We start from the raw sequence: 18,009 nt of genomic DNA, 5'->3' as shown, positions 1-18,009 counted from the left end.
TGGAGAAGGCAGACGTTTATAAGAAAATTTACAGAGTGGAATCACATAATTATGAAAATCACTGTGGCGAGTTAATTAAAGTTTTGCAAAAGATCCATATAATGTTTTGCTCTGTCCTTATTTAGGCATGTAATCCTTTGGTTTCGTGGGAGAAAAGCATTCAGTGAGAAATAAGTAAAGGGTCAAGGTGAGTTGGAATCAGAAACAAACACTTGACTAAAGAGGAACATAGTTGCTTGACAGAAAGTAATTTAAGGAGAGAAAAAAGGAAAACACTTAGATGCCAGGATTCCGCAGGCGTACTATTTCCAGTTAAATTATCTTTAATTGACTCTGTTAGAGATATATTAGCAAGCAGGCCTTGAGCATTAAAACTTTCTTTTAGTTTCTACTGTTTGCTTATACCGTGGAACCCAAGCAGCTACTGCATAACAGGCAACATTAAAATTTGCTTCAAAACCAAGAAATCTTACTTAAGACTTGTTGAAATTTAAAAATATTTAGAGTCCTCTCATTTTTTTAGTAAGCTTCAATTTTCTCAACTTATATAAGATATCCTTCTTCAAATACGGGGCTAAATGTCAGTGGTCTGGATTTCTATTTTCCTCAAATTTTCTGTTCAGATGAGAAAGCAATGAAATTCATTCAGCTTGAACGATTGTATCATGAGCAATTGCTCGCAAATCTTTCTGCCATTCAAGAACAGTGGGGTGAGTACAGACTAACATAGAGTGTGGAATTATCTGTAATCTAACAAGCTGCTATCTAGAAAGTTAACTATTTGACTGGGTTTTGTAAATCAGGAAATAAATGTTTCTACAGTCAAGTTAATGTTGCAAAGAAAGTGGCATTTTTACCACAAGTCTAAGTCATTGTGAGAAAAAAATTTCTCTTTGTGTTTCACTCTTCATGTCAGTGCCAAGAAAAGAACACTGGTAGCTATTTGCGTTTCTTCTGATCTCTTTGCATGCCCTACTGGCTACTTTAGTCTCTGGGGTAATATTGACTTGTATTGAAAAGTAGCTGCTTAGCTATTTCTAATTGTGTTACCTTTGGGGTTGTTTGAAAAGATAATTTTGCATGCCAATCTTTGTAAGTGGTGCTAGTTAACTATTTTTTCCCTCCTAAATATGTTTTGTGATAGCCAGTGACTAACAAATGTTTTACATTTAGAAACAAAATGGAGAACTGTACAACCACATACAGTCACATCTCTAAGGAATTCAGAAAAAGGATTTAATGGTGAAGATTTTGAACGGCTTACTAAACTTTGCACAACACATCAAGAGTAAGTATATCAGTGTTTGGTTAAAATGAGTTAGAATAGAATATTGAAGAAGCATTATAGCACTGAATATTTGAAATACAAGATCCATTTCTTTGTTTTGTTAATATTTTCAACTGGAGAAATTAAAGTGGATGAAATAAAGTGATTAGATTCCTTTCTCAGCTTTTATCTCAGGTTTTTACATTGAATTCAGTGAAAGATCAACTTTACATAGGTTCTAAGCACCTAAGTTCTAGTTTTGATCTCCGTTTGGTAAGAGGTTAGGGAATTCAGATGGAAAAAGTTGTGTTAGGATTTTTTATTGTAGTTGTTTGCCAATGTTTATATGTTGTAGTAAAAACAGATTTTTAAGAGTAATCTAATACTGGAAAGTGAATACAATATGATATTTCATCAAAATAATGCAGAAAGAAAATTACATTTACCAGATAATTTTTAATTGCTTGATTTGTATCCAAAGAATTATATTTGTTGTAGTTGTGTTTGTATCAAAGAGTTGGATTTTTTAAAACTAAATTATAGTAATAATAAAGCACTTAAATATATTTTTTGAGTTCATTATTTGAAGACTCAGAATTCTGAAGGTGAGGGGCATGATGGTGATTAAACTAGTGCAGGTTTCTGGGATGCAACGTGGGTCCTCAACACAGAGGATGAAAGACTGCGTTCTGTTAACTTTTTCTGCTTTTCCCTCAGAATCACAAAAGTAAACTAAAACTCTGTTTGTTAATAATGAACCAGACCCAAGTAATTGTTAGCTCGTGCAGCAGATAGAGAATTGCTTTTGGATCTGATTATTTTGACGACCAGCCTTGGAAGAATGATTCTAGATTCAGAAGTGATGGCTATTCAACTCTTGTGATGGCAGTTACTTGTGTCAGTCAGTTTGAACCTTTGAAACCGCATTATAACCTAATTTCTTAGCATATTAAATAGGTTAACTTTCAACTTCATAGAGCTTTAAAATAATCGGAATCCTTTAAAATGCATAAATGAGATTGTTTTCTTTCAAAATATTCAGTGTAGACACTTTTCCCTGTCCTTCCCATGGTACTAATGATTTTTTAATGTGTTACAAATGTTTTAATTATTTAAAAACAAATATTTATTGGGGCTGGCCCCGTGGTGTAGCGGTTAAGTGCGCATGCTCAGCTGCTGGCGGCCCGTGTTCGGATCTGGGGGCGTGCACTGACACACTGCTTCTCCGGCCATGCTGAGTCCTCGTCCCACATAGAGCAACTGGAAGGATGTGCAACTATGACATACAACTACCTACTGGGGCTTTGGGGGAAAAAAAAAGGAGATGGATTGGCAATAGATGTTAGCTCAGAGCCGGTCTTCCTGAGCAAAAAGAGGAGGATTAGCATGGATGTTAGCTCAGGGCTGATCTTCCTCAAAAAAACAAAACAAAACAAAACAAAACAAAACAAATATTTATTGCACATGATATGAACAGGGCATCTTTATGCTTTAAATTTGAGTAATTCTCCTAAATTATTACCCTTAAATTTTTTTAATATAAAAAATATTTTTGAGTTATACATACATTGAAGTGCACAAGCTTGGTGAATTTTTACATATACATATATGTCTGTAGTTACCACTCTGACCAAGATACAGAACAGCCTAGCCCCTCAGAAAACTCCCTCATGCGTGTACCAAGTCAGTACCCCCTCGACCCCTAAAGTAACCACTGTCTGAGTTCTATAACAGTATATTTGCCTGTTCTGTAATTTCATGTTAGTGTAATCACACTGTGTGTAGATTTTTGTATCTAGCTTCTTTTGCCCATCATTATGTCCGTGTTACATGTTGTTGCATGTAATGGTAATTTGCTCTGTTTTATTCCTGTGTAGAATAAGTCATTATATGACTTTGTAGCAATTTATTTGTCCCTCCTATTGTTAACAGACATTTGGATTGTTTCTGGGTTTTGAATATTATGAATAAAATGGCTATGAACGTTTTTGTGCATGCCTTTTGGTGGATATATGTATTCTGTTATCTTGGGTATTCTCTAAAATATAATATTTAAAAATTACTTTTTTTGTTATCTGTTTCCATGGATGATGCCAATAAAATTATCTTACACCGTAATCTATTTTAGACTATAATGACATAAACCAAAATGTAAAAAATATATATGTGTGAAATACTCTTTAATACATTATTGGCAAAAGGTTAACGTACTTTTTTCTCCTAGGTCTCAGTATTTGTAGCTTCTTTGAGAGTTTTCAGCAGTAATTGTCTATCTAAGGAGATAAACACATGATATAGTTGCACTTTGAACTGTGTGAACCAGTGGTAATGTTTCAGCGGTGGAAATGTTCTGTGCTAATATTAGAATCCGGAGAAGCTGTATTTTTTTTAACAGCCATTTCAGTGACATTTGTTTGGAAGCAGATTGCTGCTGTAAATTTTTTTTAATTCTTTTTTTCTCTCTTTTTTTCTACAGTCCTCTTTTGTCCAAACATAAGGTAAGAGATTGTTTCTTTGAAAATATTTTTCAGGAAAAATGTTATGTCGTATGTCTGTTGCATGGACTGTTTTAGAAAATAATGAAACCTTTGTCAAATTATTTTCAGCTTTCTAATTTAATGTAACAGTTTCCCCAAAAGTTTTTTTTTTTTTTTTTTTTTTTTTTACTTTTTAGCTAGCAGCTGTAGAAAAGTCCCTGGGAGGGAAATGCTTTACGCAATTAATGGTGTCTGAAGATCCAAAGGAAAGAGGAGCCACAGCCCAAGAGTCGGGTATGTTTTTAAGTTCGAGAGGGATGTAAGAGATGCCTGCCTCCTGTAATATTTTACAAGTGTTACATCTGAATTGCTGCAAAGGAATTTTTTTGCATATACCTCTCCTAGACAAATAGAAAAGTGAGATTTTTTTAATATTGTGTAACTATTTTTAGGTATCTAGTAGTAGAAATTATAAATTCTAAATTCTTATAAAACCATAAAATTATTTCCATGTTTTCAGTAGTTGGTTATATGTATGTAACAGAATATGACAAGGTTGTACAAAAATGCTCTGAAATAGAATTGGTTTTGGAGTATTCAGATGTCCTTTTCTGTTTAAAAACCAGCAATTATTGTATGCACTTTACCAGATATTTGTTCTATAAATATTGATATTTAAAAGCTGTATATCTTGATAATTTATCTATAACAATGGATTTACTTGCCTTTTTTGTTGACTAACATATGATGTACTTTAATTTGCATTTACACATTTCTAAAGCATTTATGACATATTTTATACCACTTTGTCTTACATCAAAAGTTAAAGATTTTTAGAAATTTTTTTTCTTGCACTGGTAGTGTATATTCATTATAAAAACTTTAGAAAATAAAGATAAGCCCGTTTTAAGGTGTTTATTTTTCCTGATGTATGATTTTAATACTAATTTATATTCCTGGGCTTTATGTTCCTGAGCCTGAGTGCCCTGATAGTTACCAGGCAGCATCAGGTGTTTTGACTGAGTTGCCTGAAGAGATAAGATGATAATGATGATGTCTTCAATTTAATTCACATTTTTTTGTTTACAAAGTCCTTTTTTTCTCCCCTAAATTTTACTTTATCCTCTTTTCTCTTGTGAGGAAAATTTGGGATATTGCCTCAGGCCAATCCTGCTGTACTCTGCTCTTCTCATCTGTTCTTTTCCAGTCATTTTTATGTTGGAAATCAGTAAAGTTAGCTTCATAAAAATCTTAAAGAGGGAAGAAGTTAACAAATAGTTTGGGCATAGATCTTCTCCGTGTTGTGCATTTTGGAAGGAGTGCTATTACAGGCTGGTAGTTTGAATTTGACACCTCGCACTGGTTGCTGCCCAGCATCAGCGTGGCACGACTTCTAGCTTGGCCTCTCCTCTGAGATATGTGGTGCAGATGGGGAAACTGAGGCACCACGTTTAAGTCCTTGATTCGTGCTTTGATTCACAACCAGAACCCGAGTCTTCTGGTTTCTAATCGACTGCAGGGTGCTTCTGCTGAGTAAGCTGTATGGCTTATCAAAGACTTCCACAATACAGACATCTCACTAGTAACCATCTTATGGGGAGGATGCGGACTAAATTCTGGGGAAAGAAATCTTGCCAAGTCTGATAAAACAATATCTTTTAAAGAAAGATGTCAGATCTCCCAGAATTAATTAATCTCCTCAGATTGGTTATTCTGTGAATAAATACATAGAGACATAACAATATGAGAAAAAGAGAAATGTGAAAATATTACTTTAAATGATTTGTATTTAATACATTGTCCTTGTGTTACCTCATATTCCTCATTTCTAATAATGTCTGACGTGTAGTACAATATAAACTTTCCTTTCCCTTTTCTTTCTCTCTACATTCCTTGATCCTAAGCTCCTTATGTAATATGTAACTTGATATTTTTTGTGTGATGATTAAAAACATTGTTTTTGGAGCCAAACTTGTGTGCTTGGAATCCTGTCTCCACCGCTCACAGCTGTGTGACCTTAGGCAAGTTGCCTAACTTCTCTGTGCCTCCCTTTCCTCAACTCCAAAATGTGGACGCTAATAGCATTTACCTCACAGGATTCTTATGAGGATTAAATTAGTAGCTTCATGTTAAAAGTTGAGAACAGTACCTGGCACAAAGTATGAACTCAGTACGTACTCACTGCTCTCATTACTCCCCTTCCTCCTCCTCCTGTTATCACTACCCCTGCTACGAGTGTTCTATCCATGTTCTTTGTGTATTGTTGTCGCTACTTTTCTAATTAATCTACCATTATTAAAGTCTTCAAGTAATTTACCTGGTATTTTATATTCAAAGTACTTTTATGTATATTATTTTATCTGTTCCTCACAATAGCCAGTATAAGGTAGGCAGAATCATTTTAAGTAACTCAAGGAAGCTAAGTGACTTATTCAGGAACAGAACTAATTAGAACTCATAGCCAAACCCTGGTTTTCTGACCCTTAAGTCCACCCATTTTTGTTAATTTATATTTTTATTTATTTTTTATTTATTTTTTTTGTGAGGAACATCTGCCCTGAGCTAACATCTGCCAAGCCTCCTTTTTTTGCTGAGGAAGACTGGCCCTGGGCTAACATCCATGCCCGTCTTCTTCTACTTTATATGGGACGCAGCCACAGCATGGCTTGACAAGCGATGCATCGGTGTGCGCCCAGGATCTGAACCAGCGAACCCCAGGCCACTGCAGTGGAGCGCGCGCGCTTAACCACTTGCGCCACTGCTCTGGCCCCTATTTTTATTAGGTAATATTTTATATGTAAAAATAATATATGTTACATACATACATTATAACAAATGATAACAAAATGAAGGCCTGTGAACTTAATACCCAACTAAGGACTAAATTATTGTCATTTCTTTTACAACTACCTTTGTGTCCCCTGCTTTCACTCCACCCGTAAGGTAACCATTATTCTGAGTTTTATATGTATCATTCCCTTCCCATTTTTTATCAACTTTATTGAAGTACAATTTTCATGCTGTAATGTGTACCCATTTTAAGTGTATAATTTGATGAGTTTTCACAAATGTATACACTCATGTAACCACTACCCCAGTCGAGATATAGAACATATTCATCACTCCAAAATCTTCCTCCCAATCCCCTTTACAGTCAGTCTCTCCCACCTCCAGGCCCAGGCAACCCAGTGCTTTTCTGTTATAGATGAGTTTTCATTGTTTTAGAATTTAATATAAATAGAATTGCTCAGCATATGTTTTTGAGAGTCGCCCATATTATTATATGTATCATTAATTCATTCCTTTTCATTGCGGAGTAGTATTCCATTTTTTGACTATACTACAATTTCTCTATCCATTCATCTGTTGATAGACAGTTGGATTGTTTCCAGTTTGGGGTTATCATGAATAAAACTGCTAGGAAGTCTTTTTGTGGATGTATGTTTTCATTTCTCTTGGGTAAATAATTAAGGGTGTAATCGCTGGGTCATAGGAAAGGTACGTGTTTAACTTAGTAAGAAACTGCCAAACAGTTCTCCAGTGTACTTGTACCATTTTATACCCCACCAGCAATATATGAGAATCCCAGATGCTCCACATCCTTGCTGACGTTTAATGTTGTCAGTCTTTTTTATTTTAGTCATTTTTAGTTGATATGAATTGGTATGTCATTGTGGTTTTAACTTGCTTTTCCTTGATAACAGGTTATGTACATTTTTAGTTTTGAATTATCCTCTGTAGAAGATGTACTAATAATTCTGTTATCAACATTTCAGACTTTGTTTAAGGACTTTTTTTCCAGTCTGCTAAAATAAATATTTACTGTGAAAACTTTCTTCTCAAGCCTGATACCACTCAAATGTTTGTACTTAATGTTAATTAATGAGATATTCAGAAAGTATAAGAAATAAGTATTAATTCATGAATGCTTTAGTCCCATATCATGAATTGTGGGGGGGATTTTTCCCTAAAGAGAACTCATGGGCGATGGGAGATGAAAGAATAACTCAAAGGCATGTACATTTCTACAGAGCATGTGTTAGAACTTAGGCTAACTTCTCATTTTAGAACTACCTCTTTAATTCAGTATTTATTAAATATTGGTCATGCACTTAGCTGTTATTCTATTTTTATTTCATCATAGTAGGGTTGTGTTTTTTAGTGTGTGTGAAGTTAATGCAATAGGGAATAGCAAACTTACTTCACTAGATCTTTGGGTTCAGGAGAGACAGTTGACAGAAATTCGTGTTAATGTTAACAGAAGCATTAACAATAGTAAGTTTTATAGTATAATACATAATTGTGGGAAATTCAGACAATATTTTTAGTTAAACACAATGGATCAAACATTTATCTCCACTTTTTGCTGGAACACCATTAAAACATCAGAAAGGGATTCTTAAAAGGCAGAAACCCCCACGGACAGAACTGGCAAGGAAACAGCAGCCAGTGTGACACCCAGAAAAATTTGGAAACTGGAAAGCAGATGGATGGGTGGCAACCGGCTTAGCACACCAGAGAAAGCTGAAAGCTAAGTGTCTACAGGGAAAAGGTTGATTCCTGCCTGGAAAGGATGGGAGTTGGAAGCACAGAGGGAACCTCTGAAGTCGAGGGTGTAGGGTTGGACTGGAAACAGGAGGTTGGGCTGAAAGACTATTCAAGAAGCACTTAGACCTTTATATTCCCTCTCTACCAAGCAGGAGGCTGAAGGTTTATTTTTTGAGGAATTCTGGACTCAGGAATCAGGAACAACTCAAGGAAGGGGTATATGGAAAATAAGGATTGAATGACAATCTTACGGACTGAAGGGCGAGACCTTTAGCTGACATTTTGTATTTGACATCTGGAACTCTGGCAGCTAAGTCTGTTTCTTCCTCTCTGGAAAACTGGCTACTAGTCTATGAGATAAAACCTCCAAATACTCACATTAAAGGCCTCCCAACGAATGGCCCTAGGCCCTCTTTGTCTCACACTGAGGACTACTCCTGGAGAAAGCTTGCCTTTAACCACAGTCTTGCTCGTGGCCTCATTTAAGAAAACCTCAAATAAGAATGATGGAGACCGAATCAGACAGACAAACCAAAGGAAACAAATGCAGAGAACAGATGAAAACTTTTTAAAAATAAGTGAATATTATCACAGAAATTAGAGAAAATATTGGATATATGGAAACAATAAGATGCTCTAAAAGAGGAGCATTCAGAAAATTAAAAATTTTTTAGAAATTAAAAAGTATAATGGCCAAAATAAAAAATTAATTAGAAGAGTTGAAGGATAAAATTGAAGCAGTATCTCAGAAACTTGATCCAAAGACAAAGAGATGAACAGTATAACAGAAAAGTTCTAGATAATCAGTCCAGGAGGCCCCAAATCCTACTGTAGGCATTCTAAAAAGAGAGAACAGAAAATGGCAGAGGACAAATTATCAAAGAAGTAATACAGGAAAATTTCCCAGAATTGAAGGCCGCAAGTTTCCAGGTTGAAAGTCCAACAAGTACCAACACAAAGAATGAGAAACGTTGTGAAGTTTCAGGACACCAGATAAAAAGAAACGAATCTAAATCTTCCAGGAAGAAAATGTAGGTTACAAGGGATTGGTATTCAGAACGGTAGGAAACTATTTGCAGCTACTGGAAGCTAGACACAATACAGCAGTGCCTTCAGAATGGTGAGAGAAAACAATTTCTAACCTGGAAAACTTCACCTGAGCAAAGGTTTAGTCAGGGGTGAAGGAGTGCAGACTTTCAAATGTGAACAATCTTAAAAAATGTACCTTCCCTGTACCTTTTGTTAGGAAATATTCCACCAAGAAAGAATAAACGAGGAGGAAGATCTGGGATTCAGATGACAGACTTTCCAAGATAGATCCAATGGGAGTTCTTAGGCTCACCGAGAAGGGAAATTCCAGGACAATACCTGTGTAGCAGACCTGGAGAGCAGCTTCAGGTCAGGAGCTCAAGAAGGATATGTTTCAAAACTGATAGATTATCTGTTGGTACATATGCCACAGTTGTACATCTCTCACAGTTTGGAGATTCATAGATAAAGGTTTTTGGTTTTGGTTTTTTTTCTTGGTAACAAAGTAGTGAGGCAGTTATCAACACCAAGGAAAACAAAGCATAAATGAGAAAGGAAAAGGTATCGTAGTACGCAGAATGGGTCAGTTGTAAATAATATTTACAGAGCCGTGGTAATGTCAACATTTGAATGTTGATTTGTCCCAGGACTGTGTTGAACTGTAGTGGGAAGCTGGAGGAGGGGAAATAAGGTATCATCGGGGGGAAAGGAATGAAAAGAACCAAGAGAACTAATTCTCTTCTTCCACATTGGAAAGTCAGCAGGTGGCCTCTAAAACTGAAAAATCAGTAAATAGCGTATAAGTCTTATCTAGAAATGGAGAGTAAATCTGAAGACACAGCTAAAGGAATTGAAAGGGGCTGTCCCCAGAGAAGAGGAGTCAGACAGATCGGGAGGGTAAGGCAGGGGACTGTTCTTCATTACTTGTAAAGACAAATGTTAGCCTTTCCCCCCAAAGCATATTTGACATCATAAATTATAAAATAGCATATGTCATGTTTGATTTGGGGACTGAATATGTATTAAAAATGTAACTTAGATTTTATATGGCATCAAAAATAAACTGCAGCTACTCTCCTGATCTAGTTTGGAACTCTTGCCTTTTGCGTCTTAAATTACCTGCATTTTTTTCCATATTCAGTATTGTTTCTACATGATGGAATGAAGCAACTGTTTTCAGGCTGGTATTTTATAAATAATATGTAGTACCTGTGGGTAGTCTTTATTACTCATCACTTAAGTGATGTCTTGGTTCACTAGAAACAGTATTAAAATGGTCGTGTTTTGTCCAGTAACTGCAATCAACCACCTTACTTTCTAGTCATGTAGTGGCACCTCAGGCTGATTCTGTAACTTTTCATCACTTATAGCTATTAAATAGTCTTGTTTTGATTCTTTAGGACTTAGTCCTATTCATTTCCAAACTTCATCTTAACACTTAAGTCTCATTTTATCCAAGGCTCTTCTCTGCTCTCCTTCCCCGGGGGGGCTGGTCTGCTCTCGGTTGGAGCCAGCTAGAATAGTGCGTTTGGCTGAGTCCAGATTGATCTATGGGGATGTGTGGTGGCTCCAGCAGGACCAGCTGAGGAGGAGCTTACTCCCAAGTGGCTCTCCTAGGTATTTGCAGTCCTTTAGGTAACTGACCCTGGGCTAGGGACAGCACACCCCATTCCTCTGATGTGGGGTTCTCTCAGCCCTGTGCTTTAATGGTACCAGTGGAACTGTGGCCTTCAATCTCATTTACTCTGAATCCTGTGCATGTGTTTTGAAGGCTGTCTTCTGAACCTTTGGGTACTGAGAACTTGTGGAGGAGAGCTTGGCCCCTTTCCACCTGGCTGTGGCACTCTGCTCTAACCTCAGTGGCGATGCAGACAGCCTAGGGGAGTAAAATGTCCATGTGTTTTCTTGCAGTCTCCCAAACTTTGAGTGATTCTTTGGGGTGGGAAGAGAGAAGGAATGCAGTCTCCCAAAAAGTGACTTCTTTTTCCTTGTCCTCTCTTCATCTGATATTTGAGTCAGGGTGTGGGGGGAAGTAGTACAATGCTACTGAACTCAGGAGTCCAGAGTTGAGGTGGCCAGCCTCCATCCCTGATTCGCTGAAATCAGAAGATGGTGTTTAAGTACTGCCTTTTCTTTGGTATGGTACCCGCCTCCATTGTCAAGTGGTAATTGTTAAAGTATCAATAAGTGAAAAACCAAGTAGAATATAACTACCACTATATTTCATCTTTGATTTTAACCTTTGGCTCATTATTTGTATAAATTAAACAATATATCACTTTTTTAGAAAAGCTAAAACTCCTGCAATAGTTAGGAATGCTAATGGACCGATAAGCTGACTGAATCGTGAGCACGCTTCTCTGTTACCTACCAATGTAGGCATTCAGTATACAATCATGCACCACAAAACGTCGGGGACATGTTCTGAGAAATGTGACATTAGGCGATTTTGTCACTTACACAAACCTAGATGGTATAGCCTATTACACACCTAGGCTATATGATACTAATCTTACGGGACCACCGTCATATGCAGTCCATCGTAAACTGAAACCTCGTTATGCAGCACGTGACTGTATATGTGAAGATTCTGGTTTTTTTTTCTTTTTTTGAGAAAGATCAGCCCTGAGCTAACATCCCATGCCAATCCTCCCCTTTTTGCTGAGGAAGATTGACCCTGGGCTCACATCCATGCACATCTTTCTCTACTTTATATGGGACGCCACCACAGCATGGCTTGACAAGCAATGCATTGATGTGCGCCCAGGATCCGAACCCGCGAACCCCAGGCTGCCAGAGCATGCACACTTAACCGCTACGCCACCAGGCCAGCCCCTGAAAATTCTTAACTGTTTAGTATTAAAGTGAAAGAAAAATATTTTAAATTGACTTTATTTAATATAGAAATTGAAAGAGATGTCAAAATTCAAATCCATTTCTACCTGGTGCCAAAACTTATGCCTTATACCACTACCTCCCTTTAAGAAATTGCAAGTAATTTTCAAGCACATTAAGAATGTTATTATTAAAGCTATTATGCTTAAATAAATTAACAGAACAGACTTATGTTCCTTAATTTAGTCTAAATAGATCAGAACCAATATTACTTTTCTTACACTTTAAATTATGTAAGTATATAACTAAGGTTCATCATGTAAAAATATTTACTTAATATGCCATGTCTTGGGCCAGCCCCGTGGCTTAGCAGTTAAGTGCACGTGCTCTGCTGCTGGCGGCCCCTGTTTGGATCCCGGGCGCGCACCGACGCACCGCTTCTCCGGCCATGCTGAGGCCGCGTCCCACGTACAGCAACTAGAAGGATGTGCAGCTATGACGTACAACTGTCTGCTGGGGCTTTGGGGGAAAAAAAAATAAATAAAAATATGCCATGTCTTAACTATACTGAAAATAATTTTCTGTACTTTAAAATATTCATTTAAATATAGAAGGCCAATAAGGTTCAGAAGAATATCTTTTAAACCTTTGACAAATGATTTTTTCAATGATAATGAAGATTAAATTATTTATTCATATTCTTATCGTGTTTTTGAATAATCTCTGTTAATTTTTCTATATAAAGGATTATTTACTGAATATTTAGGATATTTCCTCCACCTAAAGACACTATTATCCAACAGATAGAAGATCCATTTGAGAGGTTTAGAATATTGTTGTGTCACACATATTATTCATATGCCTTTTCTCTTCCCTCCTGTACAAAGTGTTGTTTTGAATCTTAAAACAACTTGTTTTTCTTCGTCTTCAGAGAGTGAAACTTGTCTTGGCCTGGAACCAAGTAAAGAAAGCCAACATAAAGAAGAGACTGGGGAGAGCAGTTTCTGCTGTAATCAGATGGACAGGCAGGCAAATCCTCGGAGCCTTCCGGTAACTGCAGGGAAGGACCACACGGAGGAGCCGCTCTGCAGCGCTGAAGCCACACTGCAGCTCCACGCCCAGCCCTCAGAGACTGCTGGGAGCGGGTCTGGGCCACATTCCTCCGAGAATGCCTGTGAGAGTGACAGCCACTTGCAGCTGGCTCAAACAGAGGCCTGCCAAGATGTGGCTGAAATAGAGGGCGTTGCTGAAGACTCTAAGGTGTTGCTTACCAGCGAGTCAATGATAGAGCCCTTGATTTTACCAGGCTCTCATCACATACCTCCTGCGTTGATTTCTGAGGGTAAATATTCACAGATTCAAAGAAAGGAACTCAGGTTGCCACTTCAGGATGCTTCTAAGGCGTTGCCCACAGACCAGCTTGAGAACAATGAATTAAATGAGCTGCAGCAACCTGATCTCACAGACAGTGATGGAAAATCACCACAGGAGCAGACTGACTCAGAAGGCTCTGAGAGTGTACTTTGTGAAAATAATAAAGTATCTGACTTAAGTACAGTGCTTCCAGAAGTGTATATGGCCCCAGAGGAAAAGGGAGATAAGGACGACCAAGTCAATAAAGAAACAGAAGACTATTTGAACAGCCTTTTAGAAGGATGCTTGAAAGATACTGAAGATTCCCTTTCATACGAAGATAACCAAGAGGAAGACTCTGATCTTCAAGATCTTTCTCCTGAAGAAGCCTCCTATAGTCTACAGGAGAATCTGCCTTCCGATGATAGCTCTCTTTCTCTCGATGATCTTGCAAAAAGGATAGAGATTGCAGAGGTAAATTTGAGATTTAATATAAGTACAGTTAAAAGTGAAATGAAATTTAATAGCACATATATGCTAAACGTTGCCTTGTTTTTGTAAGTTTTCCCTGTTCTCAAATATGAGGGAAAAATTTAGTTAACGTAAACTTTTAATCATTAGTAGTTTTGTTTATTTACATGTATTGAATAAAATGACTTTTAATCATGATGTTTATACATCAAGAAGTTATATTTTATGCCTCTGGGTACAGTAAGCATTATGAATACCATTTTTTATATTCCTGTGACTTTTATGTGGCAGTCCTGGGAATTATGATCAAGACAAAATTAGTTACATACCTGTAAGGAAATCTCATTTTTCTTCTCATCTAGAAGATACTCATTGTTTCTTAATATATTTTTTAATTCTTTAAAACAGTATACCAGAGTGAAGGAAACATTTTAAAATATGGTAAGATTAGGAGATACTGGATGGATTTTTAAGCCTTAAGTTGCATGTTGTGAGTCTTCTCTTTCTTACAGTATTAATTTATAAGCTCTAGGGTTGAACAAACAATACTTGCTACTTGACTACATCAAATATTATAAATAACTCAAAGTTTTAAAGTTTCTCTAAACAGTAATGCAGCTAATCAAAACCAAAAAAAAAAAAAAAAAAAGGAGAGGAGAGGATCAAGGTGACCATTCTCCTTTGCTTGATAATACAATTTTTTAAGTTCAGAAAAAAAAAAAAGGTAAAAGCCATACCTGAAGCCCCTTGGGAGGGTGACCTGGTGTAGTGGAAAGAGCTGAGTCTCACAGCCCAAGTTCAGATACTGACTCCACCGGGTAGCAGCCTTATGAAGTTACTATTACCTCTCTAGTCTCTGTTTCCTCCTCTGCAAAATAGGATACTAACTACCTTTCTTCTTCATCTTACATTTTTTTCCAATAAGCTTTTATGTCCTATTTATGTCCATTGTTTTCTAATTCTGCCTTATCATTGAAAAAAAAAGTTCCAGTGGGAAATGGAAAAGTACAAGCCAAAGTAGACAGCAAAATACACATGAAAATGGAGCCTTGTAAAAGCTTTCTAGGATAATTAACAGTTTTATTGCTAGCTTCCTTTATTGCCACTTATAGTCAATTCTCCATCAATTATGATTTGTCTTCTTAATTTTTTCTTGACAAAATTAGGTAGAATAGTAAAGCACTTGACCCAGTATTCATTCTTTTGTTTATTTTAATCAGATCTTTTTATTGCCATTTATGGTCAATCCTCCATAAACTATGATTTTTCTTCTTAATTTTTTCTTAAAATTATTTAATAGTGCTTAATGAGTGTGGAGTTTCGGTTTGGAGGGATGAAAATTTTAGAAATAGATATTGGCGATGGTTGCACAACATTGTGACTGTAATTAATGCCATGAATTGTACCCTTAAAAATTGTTAAAAAGGTAATTTTATTTTACCACATTTAAAAAAAAAATTAATAGAGCTAATAGTACAGCACTGAACCAGTATTCCTTCTCTTGTTTGCTTTTGCCAGACCTCTGGTACAGGGAATTATCAAAACAGAAGTTACACCCATATTCAAATCCGGCTTTAATACCAAAAGGTTACCATTATCTGACTGCTTCTTTTCATGCCAATAATCAAGGTGACCTTATGGAGAAAAGACATAAGGTCTGGTTTTACCTTTTTAGGTATAAACTGTGAAGAAGATCAGAGTGCTCCTGTTGAGTCTCCCTACCTTAAAGAACATTTCTGGTGGGGATTACTGTTGAATTGATGTTGTATAACAGCTAAATGGAATATTCCTTCCTCAAACTCCTAATGTTAATTTTTCCTACCTAACGCCTAGCAGTGGAAACTATGTGCATTTACATTTTGGAGTTGTCTTTCCTGTGAAGTTACTTTTTAAACGAGATGGTCCCCTTTCCTAAAATGCTATTGGTCTGTTAAGTTGTGCTGTTTTAAGAAGCCCAAAAGCTACGTATGATTTACAAAACTAATTTACTTTCCTATGATAATGCTAAACAGGTTGTTTCTGGATACTTCCTTCTTCATCCTGGGAAATAAACTTTAATAAAATCTGCCTAACTTTGTCAGGAAAAGAGTTTTTAAAATTTCAAAACTAAGAATCACTAATGCTTACTATTTCCTTAATACCTTAAGGGTGAGGTTCTATGCTACGTAAACTATTCAGGAAATAGTGGGTTTGCTTATAAGGCAAACTTTTTTTAATCCAAACACTTTGTTTCATGCTTTCAGTAAAATTGTATTAAGGATCTTCCATGTGTCGGGGGCGAGGATACACTAGGGAATCATGAAGTTCTTGGCCTTATGGGGGCTGCTGCGCACGTCACTAATTTTGCTGGAATTGTTTTTTAAATATTTTTCGTGCCTCCATGGTCTTGTGAGTAGAGGATACAGAACATAATTTCTTAATAACTAAATAATACTCAGGAATAGTATTTTTCACGCCCTCAGGAACCACTGAGGCTCGTGAGACTACTTTCCCCCACATCTCTGTGCTGTTCTTTCTCCCAAATCTGTTTCTCCTTAGTTTCTCCCTTAGTGGCTCCGCCCCTCACAGATTTCTTAGCTGCTTGTCACTCTTTCCGCCACCAGGTTTTTGGTAGAATGTAATGGGGTGTTCTTTCATCGCCAGTTTTTCCCTTTTTTCTTGTCTCTCTGCTTTCGTTTTCTTGCCACTTCTGCATTGCTCAGCCCTGGCCCCAGTGGAACTTGGCTTTGATAACCACTGCCAGCCCCATGGAAGCGTTTGTTAGTTGTGTTTTTTGAGACAATTAGATTCATCACATAAAATGAAATAATTTACACAAAATCTCATACAAAATATATAAAAAATGTCTACAGTAATTTAATTCATTAATATAGAGACATGTGTAAATGAAACTTTTCTAGGTTTGGGAAGCTTTTTCAAATCCAAAATAATTTTGCTAAGTAAAATGATAGCTTCATATCTGAAGCATTGCTGTTTTTTCCTATGTAAAAAAGAGCGTGACGCACTATCATCGAAAGTATAATCTCCTCTGTTTAGAAAAGCATCAAAAACATTTATGCTCATTTCATAGATTTTTAAGAAAGTTTATCATATGTGCAGTGTCAGGCAGCACGTTGGAGAGATTCACTGATTTATTTCCTCATTTGGTAAATTTTATGAGAGTAACTTCTATGCAAGTGCCACGACGTTACAGATGCAGTGATTAAGAGTTAAAACTCCGGATAAGGACCCTGTACATATGGAGCCTGCAGTCTAACAGTTGTCTGACTGCAACTGTTGTCTGTTGGATTTGAGTATACTAGTTTTTGGGAAAAGATGAAATTTTATTGAAATACCCATAATATACTGACTTGATTATTTTAATGTCAGAACCCGAAACCCACTTTACCCAGGAACCTGGTAATGCTAATAAATCATTGACTTCCTTGATTCTGGAACCTGAGAGGGTTACATTATCTTCTTTTTAAACTCTTCAGCTGTTCCTGGCGTCAAAACCTGAGAGAAGAAATACGCTGTACAAATTCAAGGTGGCATTATGATTGAACCCTGTTCTGCTAATAAAAGTCCACTCAGCTTATAGTAGACTATGACAAGTGTGGGGGTAAGGGAGTTGTTTTGTTTTCTAAATAAGTGACACATCGAATATCGGGTAAATTTTACCAAAATTAATCTATCTTTTAACATGGGAAATAATCTTAGTATGTAATTCAGAGATCCCCTTTGTGAGTAGATTTTAGCAACATGATATGCCATATGGAGGTAAACCATTCATTTTTCTTCATTAACATATACATGTGTCATTTATTTGCAGGGATGTCGTATGTTCAGAAAACTATATTAGATGCTTCAGATTCAAGTGATTTTTGTTTTTAGAAATATTGTCATAATGTGGTAGCTGAAGAAGAAGCCACTTTGCTACTGCTTGGGTAGAAAGTTTTTAATCTGGACGAGGGCAAAATATGTGCCCTGCCTTGGATCTGTATTGGTAACATTCGCTTAGGTGTCTTCAGGTCTACCTGTCTCATAGGA

The 18,009-nt window shown here is 36.6% G+C and overlaps 1 protein-coding gene across 7 annotated transcripts in view; it reads left to right on the top strand.

Annotated features, from left to right (window-relative positions):
* Positions 1 to 18,009, top strand: part of CNST (consortin, connexin sorting protein) — a 116,666-nt gene that overhangs the window by 85,100 nt on the left and 13,557 nt on the right. For all 7 annotated transcript variants that reach the window (XM_087424447.1, XM_004439571.3, XM_087424448.1 and 4 more), the window contains 5 exons: positions 624 to 710; positions 1,174 to 1,288; positions 3,744 to 3,765; positions 3,942 to 4,038; positions 13,088 to 13,983. In XM_087424447.1, coding sequence (XP_087280573.1) covers positions 624 to 710; positions 1,174 to 1,288; positions 3,744 to 3,765; positions 3,942 to 4,038; positions 13,088 to 13,983 — 1,217 coding nt within the window. The remainder of the gene's footprint in view (positions 1 to 623; positions 711 to 1,173; positions 1,289 to 3,743; positions 3,766 to 3,941; positions 4,039 to 13,087; positions 13,984 to 18,009) is intronic.

This window comes from Ceratotherium simum, chromosome 36 (genome assembly GCF_057802395.1).
Source record: "Ceratotherium simum simum isolate JZ-2026a chromosome 36, ASM5780239v1, whole genome shotgun sequence".
Classification (NCBI taxonomy): domain Eukaryota; kingdom Metazoa; phylum Chordata; class Mammalia; order Perissodactyla; family Rhinocerotidae; genus Ceratotherium; species Ceratotherium simum.
The sequence above is the reverse complement of the archived record's forward strand: the minus strand, read 5'-3'. Positions and strand labels throughout refer to the sequence as shown.